Below are 14,563 nucleotides of genomic sequence, written 5' to 3' on the forward strand. Positions count from 1 at the left end.
TCTGTGTAAAACACGCTCACGATAAAACGAAGCAATAGAGTTTAACCAAATTCACCCAAAATGTTCTTCATTTTCCTAAGTTGTTTGGTATTGAAAATGGGCAAAATTTAAAACAACCTCGAAAAAAATAAGCATTTTTTACACATTCTGATGTAATTTTCTCGAAAACTATGCAAGATAATTCCATGAAAATCACCATACATTCGTTTCTACACAAGAGCTTGATCCCTGCTGAAAATTTTCTGAATCGGTCCACAATTTCATATACCTCCCATACAAAAGTACATATTCCCGGAAAATGGGTTTTTTGTTAACAACTTCCGTCACAATGTCGATATCTTCACAAAATTTTACAAATTAAAATCTTATGTCAATAGAATTCATACAAAGGAAAAATTTTCTGGGTCGGTCCATAATTGGACATAGCTCCCATATAAGGTCCCCTCCCGAAAATCACTTAAACGCGCATAACTCATTACTAAATTAAGATATCCATATAAAATTTGGTACAAGTATTACCCATATGCATAGAAATATTACTGTAAAAGTTTTTTCCGATCGGTCCATAATTGGTCATAGCTCCCATATAAGGTCCCCTCCCGAAAATCACTTAAACGCGCATAACTCATTAATAAATTAAGCTATCCATATAATATTTGGTACAAGTATTACCTATATGCATAGAAATATTACTGTGAATTTTTTTTCCGATCGGTCCATAATTGGTCATAGCTCCCATACAAGGTCCCCTCCCGAAAATCACTTAAACGCGCATAACTCATTACTAAATTAAGTTATCCATATAAAATTTAGTACAAGTATTACTCATAGGCAGAGAATTATTACTGAGAAATTTTTTTCCGATCGGTCCATAATTGGCCATAGCTCCCATACAAGGTCCCCTCCCGAAAATCACTTAAACGCACATAACTCATTACAAAATTAAAATATCCATATAAAATTTGGACAAAAATATTACTGTGAAACTTTTTTCCGATCGGTTCATAATTGGTCATAGCTCCCATACAAGGTCCCCTCCCGAAAATCACTTAAACGCACATAACTCATTATAAAGTTAAGATATCCATATAAAATTTGGTACAAGTATTGCTCACATATACAGAAATTTTACTATGAAAGTTCTTTTTGGATCGGTCCATAATTGGTCATAGCTCCCATACAAGGTCCCCTCCCGAAAATCACTTAAACGCGCATAACTCATTACTAAATTAAGATATCCATATAAAATTTGGTACAGGTATTGCTCATATGCACAGAAATATTACTGAGCAATTTTTTTCCGATCGGTCCATAACTGGTCATAGCTCCCATGCAAGGTCCCCTCCCGAAAATCACTTAAACGCATATAACTCATTACTAAATTAAGATATCCATATAAAGTTTGGCAGAAGTATTGCTCATATACAGATAAATATTACTGTGAAATTGTTTTCCTATCGGTCCATAATTTATCATAGCTGCTATACAAGGTCCCTTTCAGAAAAACACTTAAAGGCACATAACTCATTTTACGATCGGTCCATGTTAGGTCATAGCTCTCATACTAGGTCCCCTTCAAAAAAGAAAATGGCGTTTGTAATGTTCAATAAATCTTGGAATTGTAATAGATTTTAGTTGTTTAAATCTTGGGATTTTTCTATTTAAGACATGAGAAAACTTATTTCTACAAATATTTGATCAATTAGAAAAGTATTAACATAAAAGTAGCTGGTGGAGGGTATTTAAGATTCGGCTCAGCCGAATATAGCACTCTAACTTGTTTAATAAATAGGTAAGTAAATTGATAATTCTGGCAACGATACTCAGTATGTTAGCTCATTTATGTATGTCTGCTATTATTGCTAAAGTTGAGTTAACAAGTAAAAAACTATGATTGTATAAGTTTAGAAAATATATTTTTTGCAAAATCATCGTGTGTATTTTGCACAGATACAATACAATATATAAAACAAAAACAAATTTATGTTTGCCCACTTTTTTCAAATCTCTTCACTGATAACTAAAAGAAGTGATTCACTTAAGTGAGGGGGGTTTGATTCGCACGCGTTTCTATTGCCATTCAATATAACGAATACAAACGAATGGTATTCAATTTTACCTTTAAAAATTGTTGTAGCCTCAAAACATTTTCAGAATACATTAACTTAAAAAAAAAAAAATAGTGTAAACTTGAAACCTACATACGAGTACGAACGTCTACAGATAGTATTTCTATAGAAATACACACTTTTTCCTCTTCTGTTGCTGTGCGCAAGTAAAAAGCAAATACAACAAACTTTTTGGGGGCAAATCCAAATGAATGGCTGATGCAAGACTTGAACAGTTTTACAACAGCTGATTTTTGTATTGCACAGGCAATGTCATCAGCTGCATCTGATGCGAGAGGATATTTGAAGAAAAGAACACAAACAACATAATGAAAAGATGCTAAACTTTAGCAAAGTGAAGTTGAGTCTGTTAATGTTGTGTTGAGATGACATTGGTGTTTAGCAACATGTTTATATAAACTTGAATAGAGAGTTACTTCTATAGGACTAACAGCATTGTGCGTTTTTATACCCTACACCACTATACTGGAGGATATTATGCGTTTGTGCTGATGTTTGTAACACCCAAAAATATTGGTTCTGTTATGTTCTTACCTTGGCTAGCAAATAATTTACTATAAACAAGACAAAAACCCTTAAATGTAAAGAAAATTTCAGGAAATTATAAGATAAAATTAAATTTCGTAGGAAAATCGTTCTGAACAAAAATTTTAAACCAAATAGGTACCTATATCACGAAATTAAATTTTTTATCAAGATTTTTCTAATATGTGAGGTTCTTATCTTGGATAGCAAATTTTTCAATAGTCAAGACAAGAACTCCAAATGTAAAGAAAAATTTAGAAAATTTTGAGATGACATAATTTTGTAGTAAAATCGCTCTGAAATTTTTTTCGGAAATTTTGATGAAATGTTGGTCTGTGGTCCACTATGAGTTCATTTTCGAATTCAGCTTAAGTTTCAATCTTGAATGTAAAATTTTCGCAGCTCTAGGCTTCAAGACTCCGACATAATATGTACCACAAATTGCTTAAAATAAAAAATTTAGGGAAATTTTGATGAAATATTGGTCCCAGGACCATTCTGATTTAATTTTTGGATTCATCATGGGAGTTAACCAGAAAATTGAGTTTGGAAAATATGAAATAAAATTTCGTGGAATTTTTGGTTCAAAATGTGTGTGGTGAAATTTTTATGAAATATTGGACCTAGCTCAATTCTGAAACCATTTTCGTATTCAGCATAGATTTTAGTCTTAAATAACAATTTGCAGTTTCCCTCGACCTTCAGATCCCGAAATAATAGTACAAATTGTTCAAAATAAAAGAAATCAGGAATTTTGATTTAGCATGTGAATTACCATAAAGGTGAGTTTCCAGCCAGCAGTTCCCGATACTTTGACATCCCCCATATGAATTAAGTACAAAAATTCGTATATCTGAGAATCTATTAGAGATAGAATCATCAAATTTTGCAAAAACAACTTGGACATCTACGTGAACATTAGTGTTATAAATAGGCGAATAAGCATTAGGGGGCGTGACACCTCAATATGAATAAAATATAAAATTTCATATATCTTGGAAACTATTAGAGATAGAATCACAAAATTTTGCAAGAAGAACTGGACACCTATGTGAACTACAACTGGTAGGAGACCTGTTGTACAAGTAGCTTTAGCATCAATATTAATATTTGGTCGGCTAGAAATACTGGGCGTGGCTCCTTCCACATAAATAAAATACTGAAAGTCGTATATGTGGGAATATATATAAAAACTAGAAAAAAATTATATGGAAATATGGTTTTTAGTGTAGCAAAGCACACTGGGTAAGCTAGTATTTTATAAATTAAGTTGTGTTGGCTCTGTTATAACGTCTCAAAAATATCCAAAAATTGCGGTAAGGATATCTCGAATCCGAGATGAAATGAAGAAAATATCTTTAGTCTTTGGGTTAAAAATTTGTCGGGTGCAGGTTTAATTTCGATTACGAAATTCAACATTAATTTCAAACGATTCTAATTTAAAACTTAATCCATTATATAAAAAAGTACCTTTTCTCATAGAATGTGCCGAATTGTACCTTATAAATAAAGCATGACTATGTTATAATTTATTTTACTGATATTGTGTTTAATGAAAAGAAGAGAACAGCAACTGGGAACACAAGCTGAGATAAACTTAATTAATCTGTAGAGATTTCTGTGTGAAACAATATCTTTAAAATGGGGTGCCATTAATTTTAATTAAGCTCATACACTTATGTTTGAAGATCTCTCTACTCTCTTGGTTTTAGAACATATAGTTAAATTGGTAAAATCTGGCAACGTTTATTATATTAATTTAAAAATTTTATGGTATCAACCAGATTTGTAAACCGCTCTAGCTCACATGTTGAGTCATTCTTGGCTGCCACAAAGTATTATCGACGAGGTACCAGAGTTAGCACAGATCTGTAAAAATCTTATAAAACTGGTTAATGTTGGACAATTTCAATACTATTTCAAAACGTGACGTTTCGTATAGAATACAATAAAGAAAGAAAAATATATATACAATAAAAGATCAAAAAGATACAATAAACAAAATGAGAACAAACTGCAGGAGAGTTATGTTTTTGTTTATCCAAACCGGCCGCACTTTTTCCATTGTTTGGAAGAAAGTCTACTTAAAAATAAGATTAGAATGTAAAAAATAAGTCAGTTTCAATTTAAAGGCGAAGGAGAATGGATTAATAAGAAAACTAAAGAAATAAAAGTAAGATATTAAAAACAAAACTTTGTTTACTTGGCAGTATGTGATTTCATATAAATTTACTTATATTTTTGATAAACAGGCTCTAAATCAACTATGAAGTCTAACATATGGTTAATTTTATTAATTTCTACTTTATCGCTGACTTTGTGCCGGGCAGGAGAAATTAAAAATGTTTTATTATTGCTGGCCGATGATGCTGGCTTTGAGATGGGAGCGTATTTGAACAAATATTGTCAAACCCCCAATTTGGATAATTTGGCCAGAAAAGGTTTACTCTTCAATAATGCTTTTACAACAGTCAGCAGCTGTTCACCAAGTCGGGCCCAAATTCTAACGGGACAGGCTAGCCATGCCAATGGTATGTATGGTTTACATCAAGGTGTACATAATTTCAATGTTATACCGGGTGTGAAATCTTTACCAAATGTCTTAAGGGAAAACTCTAAAGGCTCGGTATTGAGTGGTATTATTGGCAAGAAACATGTGGGTTCGAATGATGATTTTAAATTTGATTTTGAACAAACTGAGGAGCAACATGCCATTAATCAAATTGGTCGAAATATTACCAATATTAAATTGTACACAAGAGAATTTCTGCAAAAGGCCAAAAAGGAAAATAAACCATTCTTTTTAACGGTGGCTTTTCATGATCCTCATAGATGCGGTCATATTACACCACAATATGGTGAGTTTTGCGAAAGATGGGGATCAGGTGAAGAAGGTATGGGCACAATAACCGATTGGAAACCCATTTACTATGATTGGCGCAATTTGCAAGTACCAGCCTATTTACCCGATACTGATGTTGTGCGTCAAGAATTGTCGGCCCAATATATGACCATGTCTCGTTTGGATCAGGGTGTTGGTTTGGTTCTAAGAGAATTGCAAAATATTGGTTATGATGAAAATACTTTAGTGATTTTCACCTCAGATAATGGACCACCATTCCCCTTAGGTCGTACAAATCTGTATGAACACGGTATAAGGTCACCGTTTATTTTGGCTTCGCCCATGAATGAGGACAGACATTTGCAAACTACCGCAGCCATGACCAGTTTATTGGATATTTATCCCACCGTTTTGGAGGCCTTGGGAATAAAACAAGATAATACAACCGAACAAATATATACCAAATCCCTATTGCCTCTTCTGAAGGCAGAACCTCAACCATTAGAAGATGATGCCGTTTTTGGTTCTCATAATTATCATGAAATAACCATGAACTATCCTATGCGTATGATACGTACTAGACGTTATAAACTTATACACAATCTCAATTATTGGTCCTACTTCCCCATAGATCAAGACTTTTACACTTCACCCACATTCCAACAAATTCTAAATGCCACAATAAATCATCAACCATTGGCCTGGTATAAAAACTTACTGTCTTATTATCAACGTCCAGAATGGGAATTGTACGATATCAAAACAGACTCATTGGAACGTTTCAATTTGGTGGATAAACCCAAATATAAAGCGATTTTGAAACAGTTAAAACAGCGTTTATTAAAATGGCAAAATGATACTAACGATCCATGGCGTTGTGCACCACATGCTGTCCTACAGGCTCAGGGTGTTTTTAAAAAGAATCCAGTATGTTTGTCTTTGGCTCATGAAGCTCTAAAGAAACCTTTAACTCACTATGAAAAATATGTGTTACTTTAAGTTTAAATTGAAATTTTTCATAGAATATAGTGAAAAATATAAATTTATTTTAATATTTTTTTTTGAACTATGTATTACAAAATCGAGTTATTATTTTAATAAAAAAATATTTTAAAATTAATAATATTATAAAGGATTTATATTAAATGTATGTATATTGAAGTGTCCCGTGGAATAGCCTTTTTAAAAATCTCATGTAGGAATACCTCTTAATAGATGCGTATTAATGTAATGAACACGAGAAGAATATTTTTTTTTTTGTTAAATGGTCGTCAGTTTTCTACCAGTGATTAAAAACCCTGACATTAGTATAATTAGTATGTCTGTTATTGCTGTTATGCCACGATATCTGGAAAACCTAATGTAATGAATAATATTTGAGATACGGATTCAGCGCTGCTACATCGTTTAGAAAAGTATACTTTGTTTTCTAGATTTAAAACTTGTAGACCTATGTATTCAATCAATCAATCTGTCAAAGTTACAGTTTCCGTAAAATCGTTCTGGGCGTTTTCAGCCCATTTTCAATTCTTCAAATGTGATGGTCTGACCTGCTTTCAGATGCTCACAATAGCGCATCGGATATTTGGTTGATTGGGAGCGTAACATACGAATTCTTTATTCTTATTATGTTACTAAGGAAATTTTCAATTCGATATTCGGTGGTTCCAGCTGAAGCATTTTTTTCCCAAGTCTGTTATACAGATTCCAGGTGGTTCCAGCTGAAGCACTTTTTTCCCAAGTCTGTTATACAGATTGAAAGTGATTGAAAACCCTGACATTAGTATAATTAGTGTGTCTTCGAGCTGTTATTGCTGTTATGCCACGATATCTGGAAAACCTAATGTAATGAATAATATTTGAGATACGGATTCAGCGCTGCTACATCGTTTAGAAAAGTATACTTTGTTTTCTAGATTTAAAACTTGTAGACCTATGTATTCAATCAATCAATCTGTCAAAGTTACAGTTTCCGTAAAATCGTTCTGGGCGTATTCAGTTCATTTTCAATTCTTCAAATGTGATGGTTTGACCGGATTTCGGATATTTGGCTTTGGCTGATTGGGAGCGTAACATACGAATTCTTTATTGTTATTGTGTTACTAAGGAAATTTTCAATTCGATATTCGGTGGTTCCAGCTGAAGCACTTTTTTCCCAAGTCTTTTATACAGATTGAAAAATGTTTAGATTTATATCAACTGCATATTTATCTGTATTTTCAAATAGTGCCTTAAATTATGCAATACAGTTTGATCAAATCATGATTATAACAATTAAGCTTTGAATTCAAACTGAGATTGGCATTTCTCAAATGAAAGAAACATTGACAGCCCCACACAAGTCAGTTCGTGAGATTTGGCTTCCAACATTGTTAAATTATGAAAATTGGCACTTAATTACATTTGAAACAAATCCAATATTTAATTGAAGTTCAATGATTTTACGAGCAATAAATTTACAAAAGAAATTGTAATAAAATGTAGTATTATAAAAGAAGCTTTAAACTGTATTGACTTCAAAATTCAAATTGGTTTGGAAAAACCATCACGCATAAGAAAAAATTTTCGCAATAAATCAAATTAACTTATAAATAGTACTATGGTGGCAATAAAATTACTCATTTTTATCGTTATCCTAGCATCCTTGATGTGTTCAGATATTGTAGATGCAGCCGCTAAAAAGCAACGTCGTAATGTTAAACTTAAAAAGTCTACGCAGAATGGAAAACTAAAGGGTAATTTGAAAGCGGGTAAATTTACAATACTAATTGAAATATAAATATGAAATTTAAATTAAATCTTCTATAACAGGCCCCGCTTCAAAATCGAATCAACGCAATGGCAAAATGAATTATTACAATACACATTTTTGGCCTTCAACATCCACATATTATCGTCCTGCTACCAGTTCACCCTTATTTTTACGCTCGCCCTCAACAACATCATCATCCTCATCTATGTTTTATCCTATGCACTGGTCGAATACCTATATTAATCCATCCTCTTTTATGTCTTCAAATACCTTAAGGCGTACCGATGAATTTCCCTCGTCTCCTGTCCAGTCTCAAGCTCAGTCATCAATGATGTCATTGCCCAGTTCAAGCAGCCCCATGATGTCAATGGGTAATTCTCAAATACCTACTCTCTATGATATGAGTGCATTTACGGGTAATTCTGCTCTGCTGGAACATCCGTTTGGTAATTCTAATCAAAATTTATGGTCGGTTGGTGAAACGGTAGCTCCGACATCGAAATCTAAATTGAATCTATTTAATAGTTTTAATTATAATGATGACGGTGGTCTATTGAGCGGTTTTTTAAATCAATTTTTAAAATAAAACAAATCGTTTTTAAATAAATGGCGAAAATGGTAGTACTTTTTATATATTACTAACTAAGACCAGTTTGGCTTTCGATAAGATACTTTTTGATAATATACAATATCGATTGATTTACATTTTTGACCTTTATGTTGCTAAAACTGCAACATCGTTTTGGGTCACATTATATTAACACACTTATTGTGTGTTCCAAATATAGAATAATTTTAAAATTCTTGTGACTTCCAATATATATGACCAATGGTCAGTATATATTTTATTACAAAACTTATCACAAGATCCCACAAAATTAGCAAACTATTTAACAACACCATTTACATTTTCTTATCAAAATCATTGTCACTAAATATGAAACTTTCAGTTATAAAATTGAAAATTTTATCGAGAATTAGTAAAACGGTTAACTTTCGAAGAAGGATGATATATGTAGTATATAAACATCATATCTGAAAATATACAACTATACAGGGCCTGTTCTGTGCTCCTTTAAATGTATAGTTTTTGATGAGTGAATCACCCTTAGATTGGAATTATCATCGAATGATTCTGAAACTAGGTCCTCTGGACATAATTTCTTAAAATTTACAATTTTCCCATCACTCCCAAAGCCGTATATTTGTCAATAACCTCCATTATGTCGCCTTTATCAAATATCAGACAACGTGAATAATGTAGTGTTAATTATACAGGGCCTGTTCTGCGCTCCTTTAAATGTATAGTTTTTGATGAATGAATCACTATTAGATTGTAATTATCATCGAATGATTCTGAAACTCGGTCCTCTGGACATAATTCCTTAAAATTTACAATTTTCCCATCACTCCCAAAGCCGTATATTTGTCAATAACCTCCATTATGTCGCCTTTATCAAATATCAGACAACGTGAATAATGCAGTGTTAACTCTACAGGGCCTGTTCTGCGCTCCTTTAAATGTATAGTTTTTAATGAGTGAATCACCCTTAGAGTGGAATTATCATCGAATGATTCTGAAACTCAGTCCTCTGGATGTAATTCCTTAAAATTTACAATTTTCCCATCACTCCCAAAGCCGTATATTTGTCAATAACCTCCATTATGTCTCCTATATCAAATATCAGAGAACATGAATAACGTTAAGGGCCCCACATTTACCCAAGCAAATTTTACACACATTGTCCAAAGAAGTCCACCAGATTATAGAGGCAGAAATGAATCTATAAAATTGTAATTGGTCTAAATATCCAGTTGGACTAAGACCACATTTCTGGGCTAAAGTTGTTTTACATTGAGTGCATTGTTAGTTCACATTTTAGTTTACATTTTAGTTCCCGATCAAGGATTATATCAGGTATTTAACAGTCAATTACTGATATTGTCCTGTCCAAAAACTTGTGAACCTGAGAAATAGGACCTTTTCGGCCATACTACATTTGAATTCATGCCCGTTAAAAGTATGAAGACATCGTCAGCTTAACAAACTGGTCTAAATCCTTCATCGGCTAAAACGATGAAAAATTACCTTAGAATTATACAAGGACCCAGAATATACACAATTTTTTTATAGCTATAGGAAATTTAAAAATTATTTAAAAAAACTGAAATCAATTTTCCGCCACAAAACAGTGTAATGGAAATTTTTCATGTTTTCATTTTCAAAAACAAATTTGCGAATATAAACAAATTATTTAAAAATAAACTTAACACAAATATTTGTAACATTTCAGAAATGTTTAAATTAAAACCGTTGGCTTTTTGCCATATGTGATAAAAATATATCACGCGACTGTAAAAAAATCAAAGATCAGACACGTCATGTGTTTTTCTTTAGAAATGATTTCTATACAAATGCAATTTTAAGTAGATGCGTCGAAAATGTTTAAAAACATGATGAGTTTGCAAATTTTTGCTAAAATTGTTGTGTCGAAAATTAAAAAAAAAAAACATGATGAGTTTGCAAATTAAAAACAAAAACATTCGTATAAAAAAAGAATAATTGAAAATTAAAAGAAAAACAAAATTAACTCTAGTTCTTTCCATTTGGACCTATATACATAACCTATATTTCGATGTGTTCAAAAATAGAATAAGAAAATTTATTAATTATATTAATATTGCTTTAATAATTCTACGGTATTTATTTAAATTAAATTTAATGTTTTTAATAATAACTACTTTCTGATGAATATAAAGGATTGAAATTATTTGGTAATATATAAATATCCTCCGGACGACCATTGAAATAATATGGACGTTTTAGAGAAGTCAATTTCGAGTCCTGATGTGAAGACGATGAAGTTGATGCTGTGGGTGACGATGGAGATGATGATGATGAGGACGAAGTTGCAGAGCCAGGATATGGGATATAATTTGATGATGTAGTAGGCGATGGGACATTAAAGTAATTGTGTGAGGGTCTATAAGCATTAGGCGGAGGAGGTGGTGGAGGGCGTGTATTAAAGCTGGATGGTATATTAGCGAACTGCAAAGGATTTTGTACATCATTGGGAGGAGCACTCATTTGATAGATATTAGTGGGTTTACCATTGGCCAAAAAATTTATGGGGACATTGTAAATGGAGGAAAATGGCGGAAAGGGAGGTAACGACTGATACGGTAACATAGTAGGATAACCGGGCATGTTTGCAGAGGTGGAGCTTAAGCCTAGGCTTGGTAAGAACATATATGGTGTAGGTGGTAAACGAACATAATAGATAGGAGAATTGCGTGGATAAGAAGAAGGATGTTGTGTAGCAGCTGGACGTCTGGATGAGCCAGCACCACGTGACATCGAGTCTTCATAGTCATTAGCTAAATGTGGCAGAGTTGAGTAGCTGGGATAAAACATTTCTGGTGACATTATAAACGGATAGGGCACATATACCGGTTGAGGATAACTCATGATGGGCATAAATCGTGGTGTAACAGGAAATGGTGTTGAAAAAGCTTCAAAAGGATTAAAAATATGTGAAAATAACCCAGTCATCGGGGGAGGTGGCAAATTGTTGGTTGCATAAGTTCTGTCATATAAATTCCAAGGATAGGTGGGTGAAGATGGAATTGCTGACATAAATGGTGGCGGCGGTGGTGGTCCTTGGTATGTGTTGACATGCGTTTCTCTCTTTATTTCATTGAGAATTTGATAGGGATCGTTTAAATCATCATCGGTATGAAAATGTTTTAATACCTCTTGCATTACAGCTTCTTTATCATTAACTACATATTGAGCTTGAGGCAAGTGAGCTAATGATGAGGTTGACGACGAAGAAGATGGTATGGCTTGCGTTTCGGTATGCTGATGTCCAGCATTTGAGCTATGTAAAATGCTGTTAGTACTGATGCTGCTACTAATGCCATTAGCTGGGTGTGCCGCTATGCCAGATGGCAATGGTTGCTGAGACTGAAGCTGATTTTGCGTTTGAGTTTGTACATGGTGTGAATGCTGCTGCTGACGTTGTGCAGATGTTACTGTTGCTTGTCCCAATGTTTGCTGATGTTGCTGCCGCAATTGTTGCTGATTGTTGTTCAATTGATCTATATTGGCTGCACTTGTATGTACCACATTGAAATGAAGCAGCAACAAAGCCACAATCAACTGACCATATGCATAATACTTTAGCCACATTATCTTAGTTATTTAGTTGTTTCAGTTGTTTAACTATTTATTCTTTAACTGTTTTTGCTTTATTGCTAAATGAATGAATATTGTTAAAAATGATGTTGTATATTAAAAATGAATTACATTTAATACACTTCTTTTATGAATTTAGGTTTATGAGTCTCTTTATGCAGATTTTTTTCTATCATATGCGATCATATATTTTGTTGCTTTTTTCTTATGTATAAACGTGTATATTATTTATTTGTATTTATGGTAGCCTAGTTTATTTAAGTTTTATTATTATGCCATGTTTTATTTATGTATGTATTCGTTGAGATTCATCTATTTTTAAATGCACTATATAAAAAAGTAGATATGAACGTGTTATGTCAAAGTTTTCAGAAAGTTTTTTCTTTTTTTTTTTTGAAAAACTTTAGCTTAGATATTAAAATGGTATTTGGTAGTTAGTATTTTAATTTTAAACGGATAAGTATTGAAAACTTGGTTCTGTAATTAAGTACTTATTTGATTTATTTACAATGTATTTTAAGTTCAGTTCTAATTCGGTTCTAGTTCAGTTCTAGTTCAGTTCTTGTTAAGTTCTAGTGCTGTTCTAGTTCAGTTCTAGTTCAGTTCTAGTTCAGTTCTAGTTCAGTTCTATTTCAGTTCTAGTTCAGTTCTAGTTCAGTTCTAGTTCAGTTCTAGTTCAGTTCTAGTTCAGTTCTAGTTCAGTTCTAGTTCAGTTCTAGTTCAGTTCTAGTTCAGTTCTAGTTCAGTTCAGTTCTAGTTCAGTTCTAGTTCAGTTCTAGTTCAGTTCTAGTTCAGTTCTAGTTCAGTTCTAGTTCAGTTCTAGTTCAGTTCTAGTTCAGTTCTAGTTCAGTTCTAGTTCAGTTCTAGTTCAGTTCTAGTTCAGTTCTAGTTCAGTTCTAGTTCAGTTCTAGTTCAGTTCTAGTTCAGTTCTAGTTCAGTTCTAGTTCAGTTCTAGTTCAGTTCTAGTTCAGTTCTAGTTCAGTTCTAGTTCAGTTCTAGTTCAGTTCTAGTTCAGTTCTAGTTCAGTTCTAGTTCAGTTCTAGTTCAGTTCTAGTTCAGTTCTAGTTCAGTTCTAGTTCAGTTCTAGTTCAGTTCTAGTTCAGTTCTAGTTCAGTTCTAGTTCAGTTCTAGTTCAGTTCTAGTTCAGTTCTAGTTCAGTTCTAGTTCAGTTCTAGTTCAGTTCTAGTTCAGTTCTAGTTCAGTTCTAGTTCAGTTCTAGTTCAGTTCTAGTTCAGTTCTAGTTCAGTTCTAGTTCAGTTCTAGTTCAGTTCTAGTTCAGTTCTAGTTCAGTTCTAGTTCAGTTCTAGTTCAGTTCTAGTTCAGTTCTAGTTCAGTTCTAGTTCAGTTCAGTTCTAGTTCAGTTCTAGTTCAGTTCTAGTTCAGTTCTAGTTCAGTTCTAGTTCAGTTCTAGTTCAGTTCTAGTTCAGTTCTAGTTCTAGTTCTAGTTCAGCTCTAGTTCAGTTCTAGTTCAGTTCTAGTTCATTTCTAGTTCAGTTCTAGTTCAGTTCTAGTTCAGTTCTAGTACAGTTCTAGTTCAGTTCTAGTTCAGTTCTAGTTCAGTTCTAGTTCAGTTCTAGTTCAGTTCTAGTTCAGTTCTAGTTCAGTTCTAGTTCAGTTCTACTTCAGTTCTAGTTCAGTTCTAGTTCAGTTCTAGTTCAGTTCTAGTTCAGTTCCAGTTCAGTTCTAGTTCAGTTCTAGTTCAGATCTAGTTCAGTTCTAGTTCAGTTCTAGTTCAGTTCTAGTTCAGTTCTAGTTCAGTTCTAGTTCAGTTCTAGTTCAGTTCTAGTTCAGTTCTAGTTCAGTTCTAGTTCAGTTCTAGTTCAGTTCTAGTTCAGTTCTAGTTCAGTTCTAGTTCAGTTCTAGTTCAGTTCTAGTTAGTTCAGTTCTAGTTCAGTTTAGTTCAGTTCTAGTTCAGTTCTAGTTCAGTTCTAGTTCAGTTCTAGTTCAGTTCTAGTTCAGTTCTAGTTCAGTTCTAGTTCAGGTGTAGTTCAGTTCTAGTTCTGTTCTAGTTCAGTTCTAGTTCAGTTCTAGTTCAGTTCTAGTTCAGTTCTAGTTCAGTTCTAGTTCAGTTCTAGTTCAGTTCTAGTTCAGTTCTAGTTCAGTTCTAGTTCAGTTCT

At 33.0% G+C, this 14,563-nt stretch overlaps 3 protein-coding genes across 3 annotated transcripts; 2 read left to right on the plus strand and 1 right to left on the minus strand.

Moving 5' to 3' along the window:
- The first annotated feature begins 4,644 nt into the window (after positions 1 to 4,644).
- Positions 4,645 to 6,613, plus strand: LOC119610862 (N-sulphoglucosamine sulphohydrolase). The gene is made up of 2 exons (XM_037966263.1): positions 4,645 to 4,827; positions 4,907 to 6,613. Exon 2 carries the CDS (start codon positions 4,921 to 4,923, stop codon positions 6,493 to 6,495), a length of 1,575 nt encoding a protein of 524 aa, XP_037822191.1. The 5' UTR covers positions 4,645 to 4,827; positions 4,907 to 4,920; the 3' UTR covers positions 6,496 to 6,613.
- A 1,377-nt stretch (positions 6,614 to 7,990) lies between these two features.
- Positions 7,991 to 8,834, plus strand: LOC119610610. Its single transcript, XM_037965906.1, has 2 exons — positions 7,991 to 8,246; positions 8,308 to 8,834. Exons 1-2 carry the CDS (start codon positions 8,096 to 8,098, stop codon positions 8,832 to 8,834), a joined length of 678 nt encoding a protein of 225 aa, XP_037821834.1. The 5' UTR covers positions 7,991 to 8,095.
- Positions 8,835 to 10,972: 2,138 nt separating this feature from the next.
- On the minus strand, positions 10,973 to 12,499 carry LOC119610823 (extensin). The gene has a single exon (XM_037966207.1). It carries the CDS (start codon positions 12,438 to 12,440, stop codon positions 10,977 to 10,979), a length of 1,464 nt encoding a protein of 487 aa, XP_037822135.1. The 5' UTR covers positions 12,441 to 12,499; the 3' UTR covers positions 10,973 to 10,976.
- Between the last annotated feature and the right edge of the window lie 2,064 nt (positions 12,500 to 14,563).

The sequence above is a fragment of the Lucilia sericata genome, unplaced genomic scaffold (genome assembly GCF_015586225.1).
Source record: "Lucilia sericata isolate MDLA Ls3-8-SP2 unplaced genomic scaffold, ASM1558622v1 Contig000029F_arrow, whole genome shotgun sequence".
NCBI classification, from domain to species: domain Eukaryota; kingdom Metazoa; phylum Arthropoda; class Insecta; order Diptera; family Calliphoridae; genus Lucilia; species Lucilia sericata.

What these genes read in the sequence shown, in the direction of transcription:
- LOC119610610 (XM_037965906.1), top strand. Translation starts at nt 8,096, where the DNA reads ATGGTGGCAATAAAATTACTCATTTTTATCGTTATCCTAGCATCCTTG. An exon ending in AAAGGGTAATTTGAAAGCGG is followed by an intron (nt 8,247 to 8,307) that starts GTAAATTTACAA and finishes CTTCTATAACAG; the next exon opens with GCCCCGCTTCAAAATCGAAT.
- LOC119610862 (XM_037966263.1), top strand. Translation starts at nt 4,921, where the DNA reads ATGAAGTCTAACATATGGTTAATTTTATTAATTTCTACTTTATCGCTG.
- LOC119610823 (XM_037966207.1), bottom strand. Translation starts at nt 12,440, where the DNA reads ATGTGGCTAAAGTATTATGCATATGGTCAGTTGATTGTGGCTTTGTTG.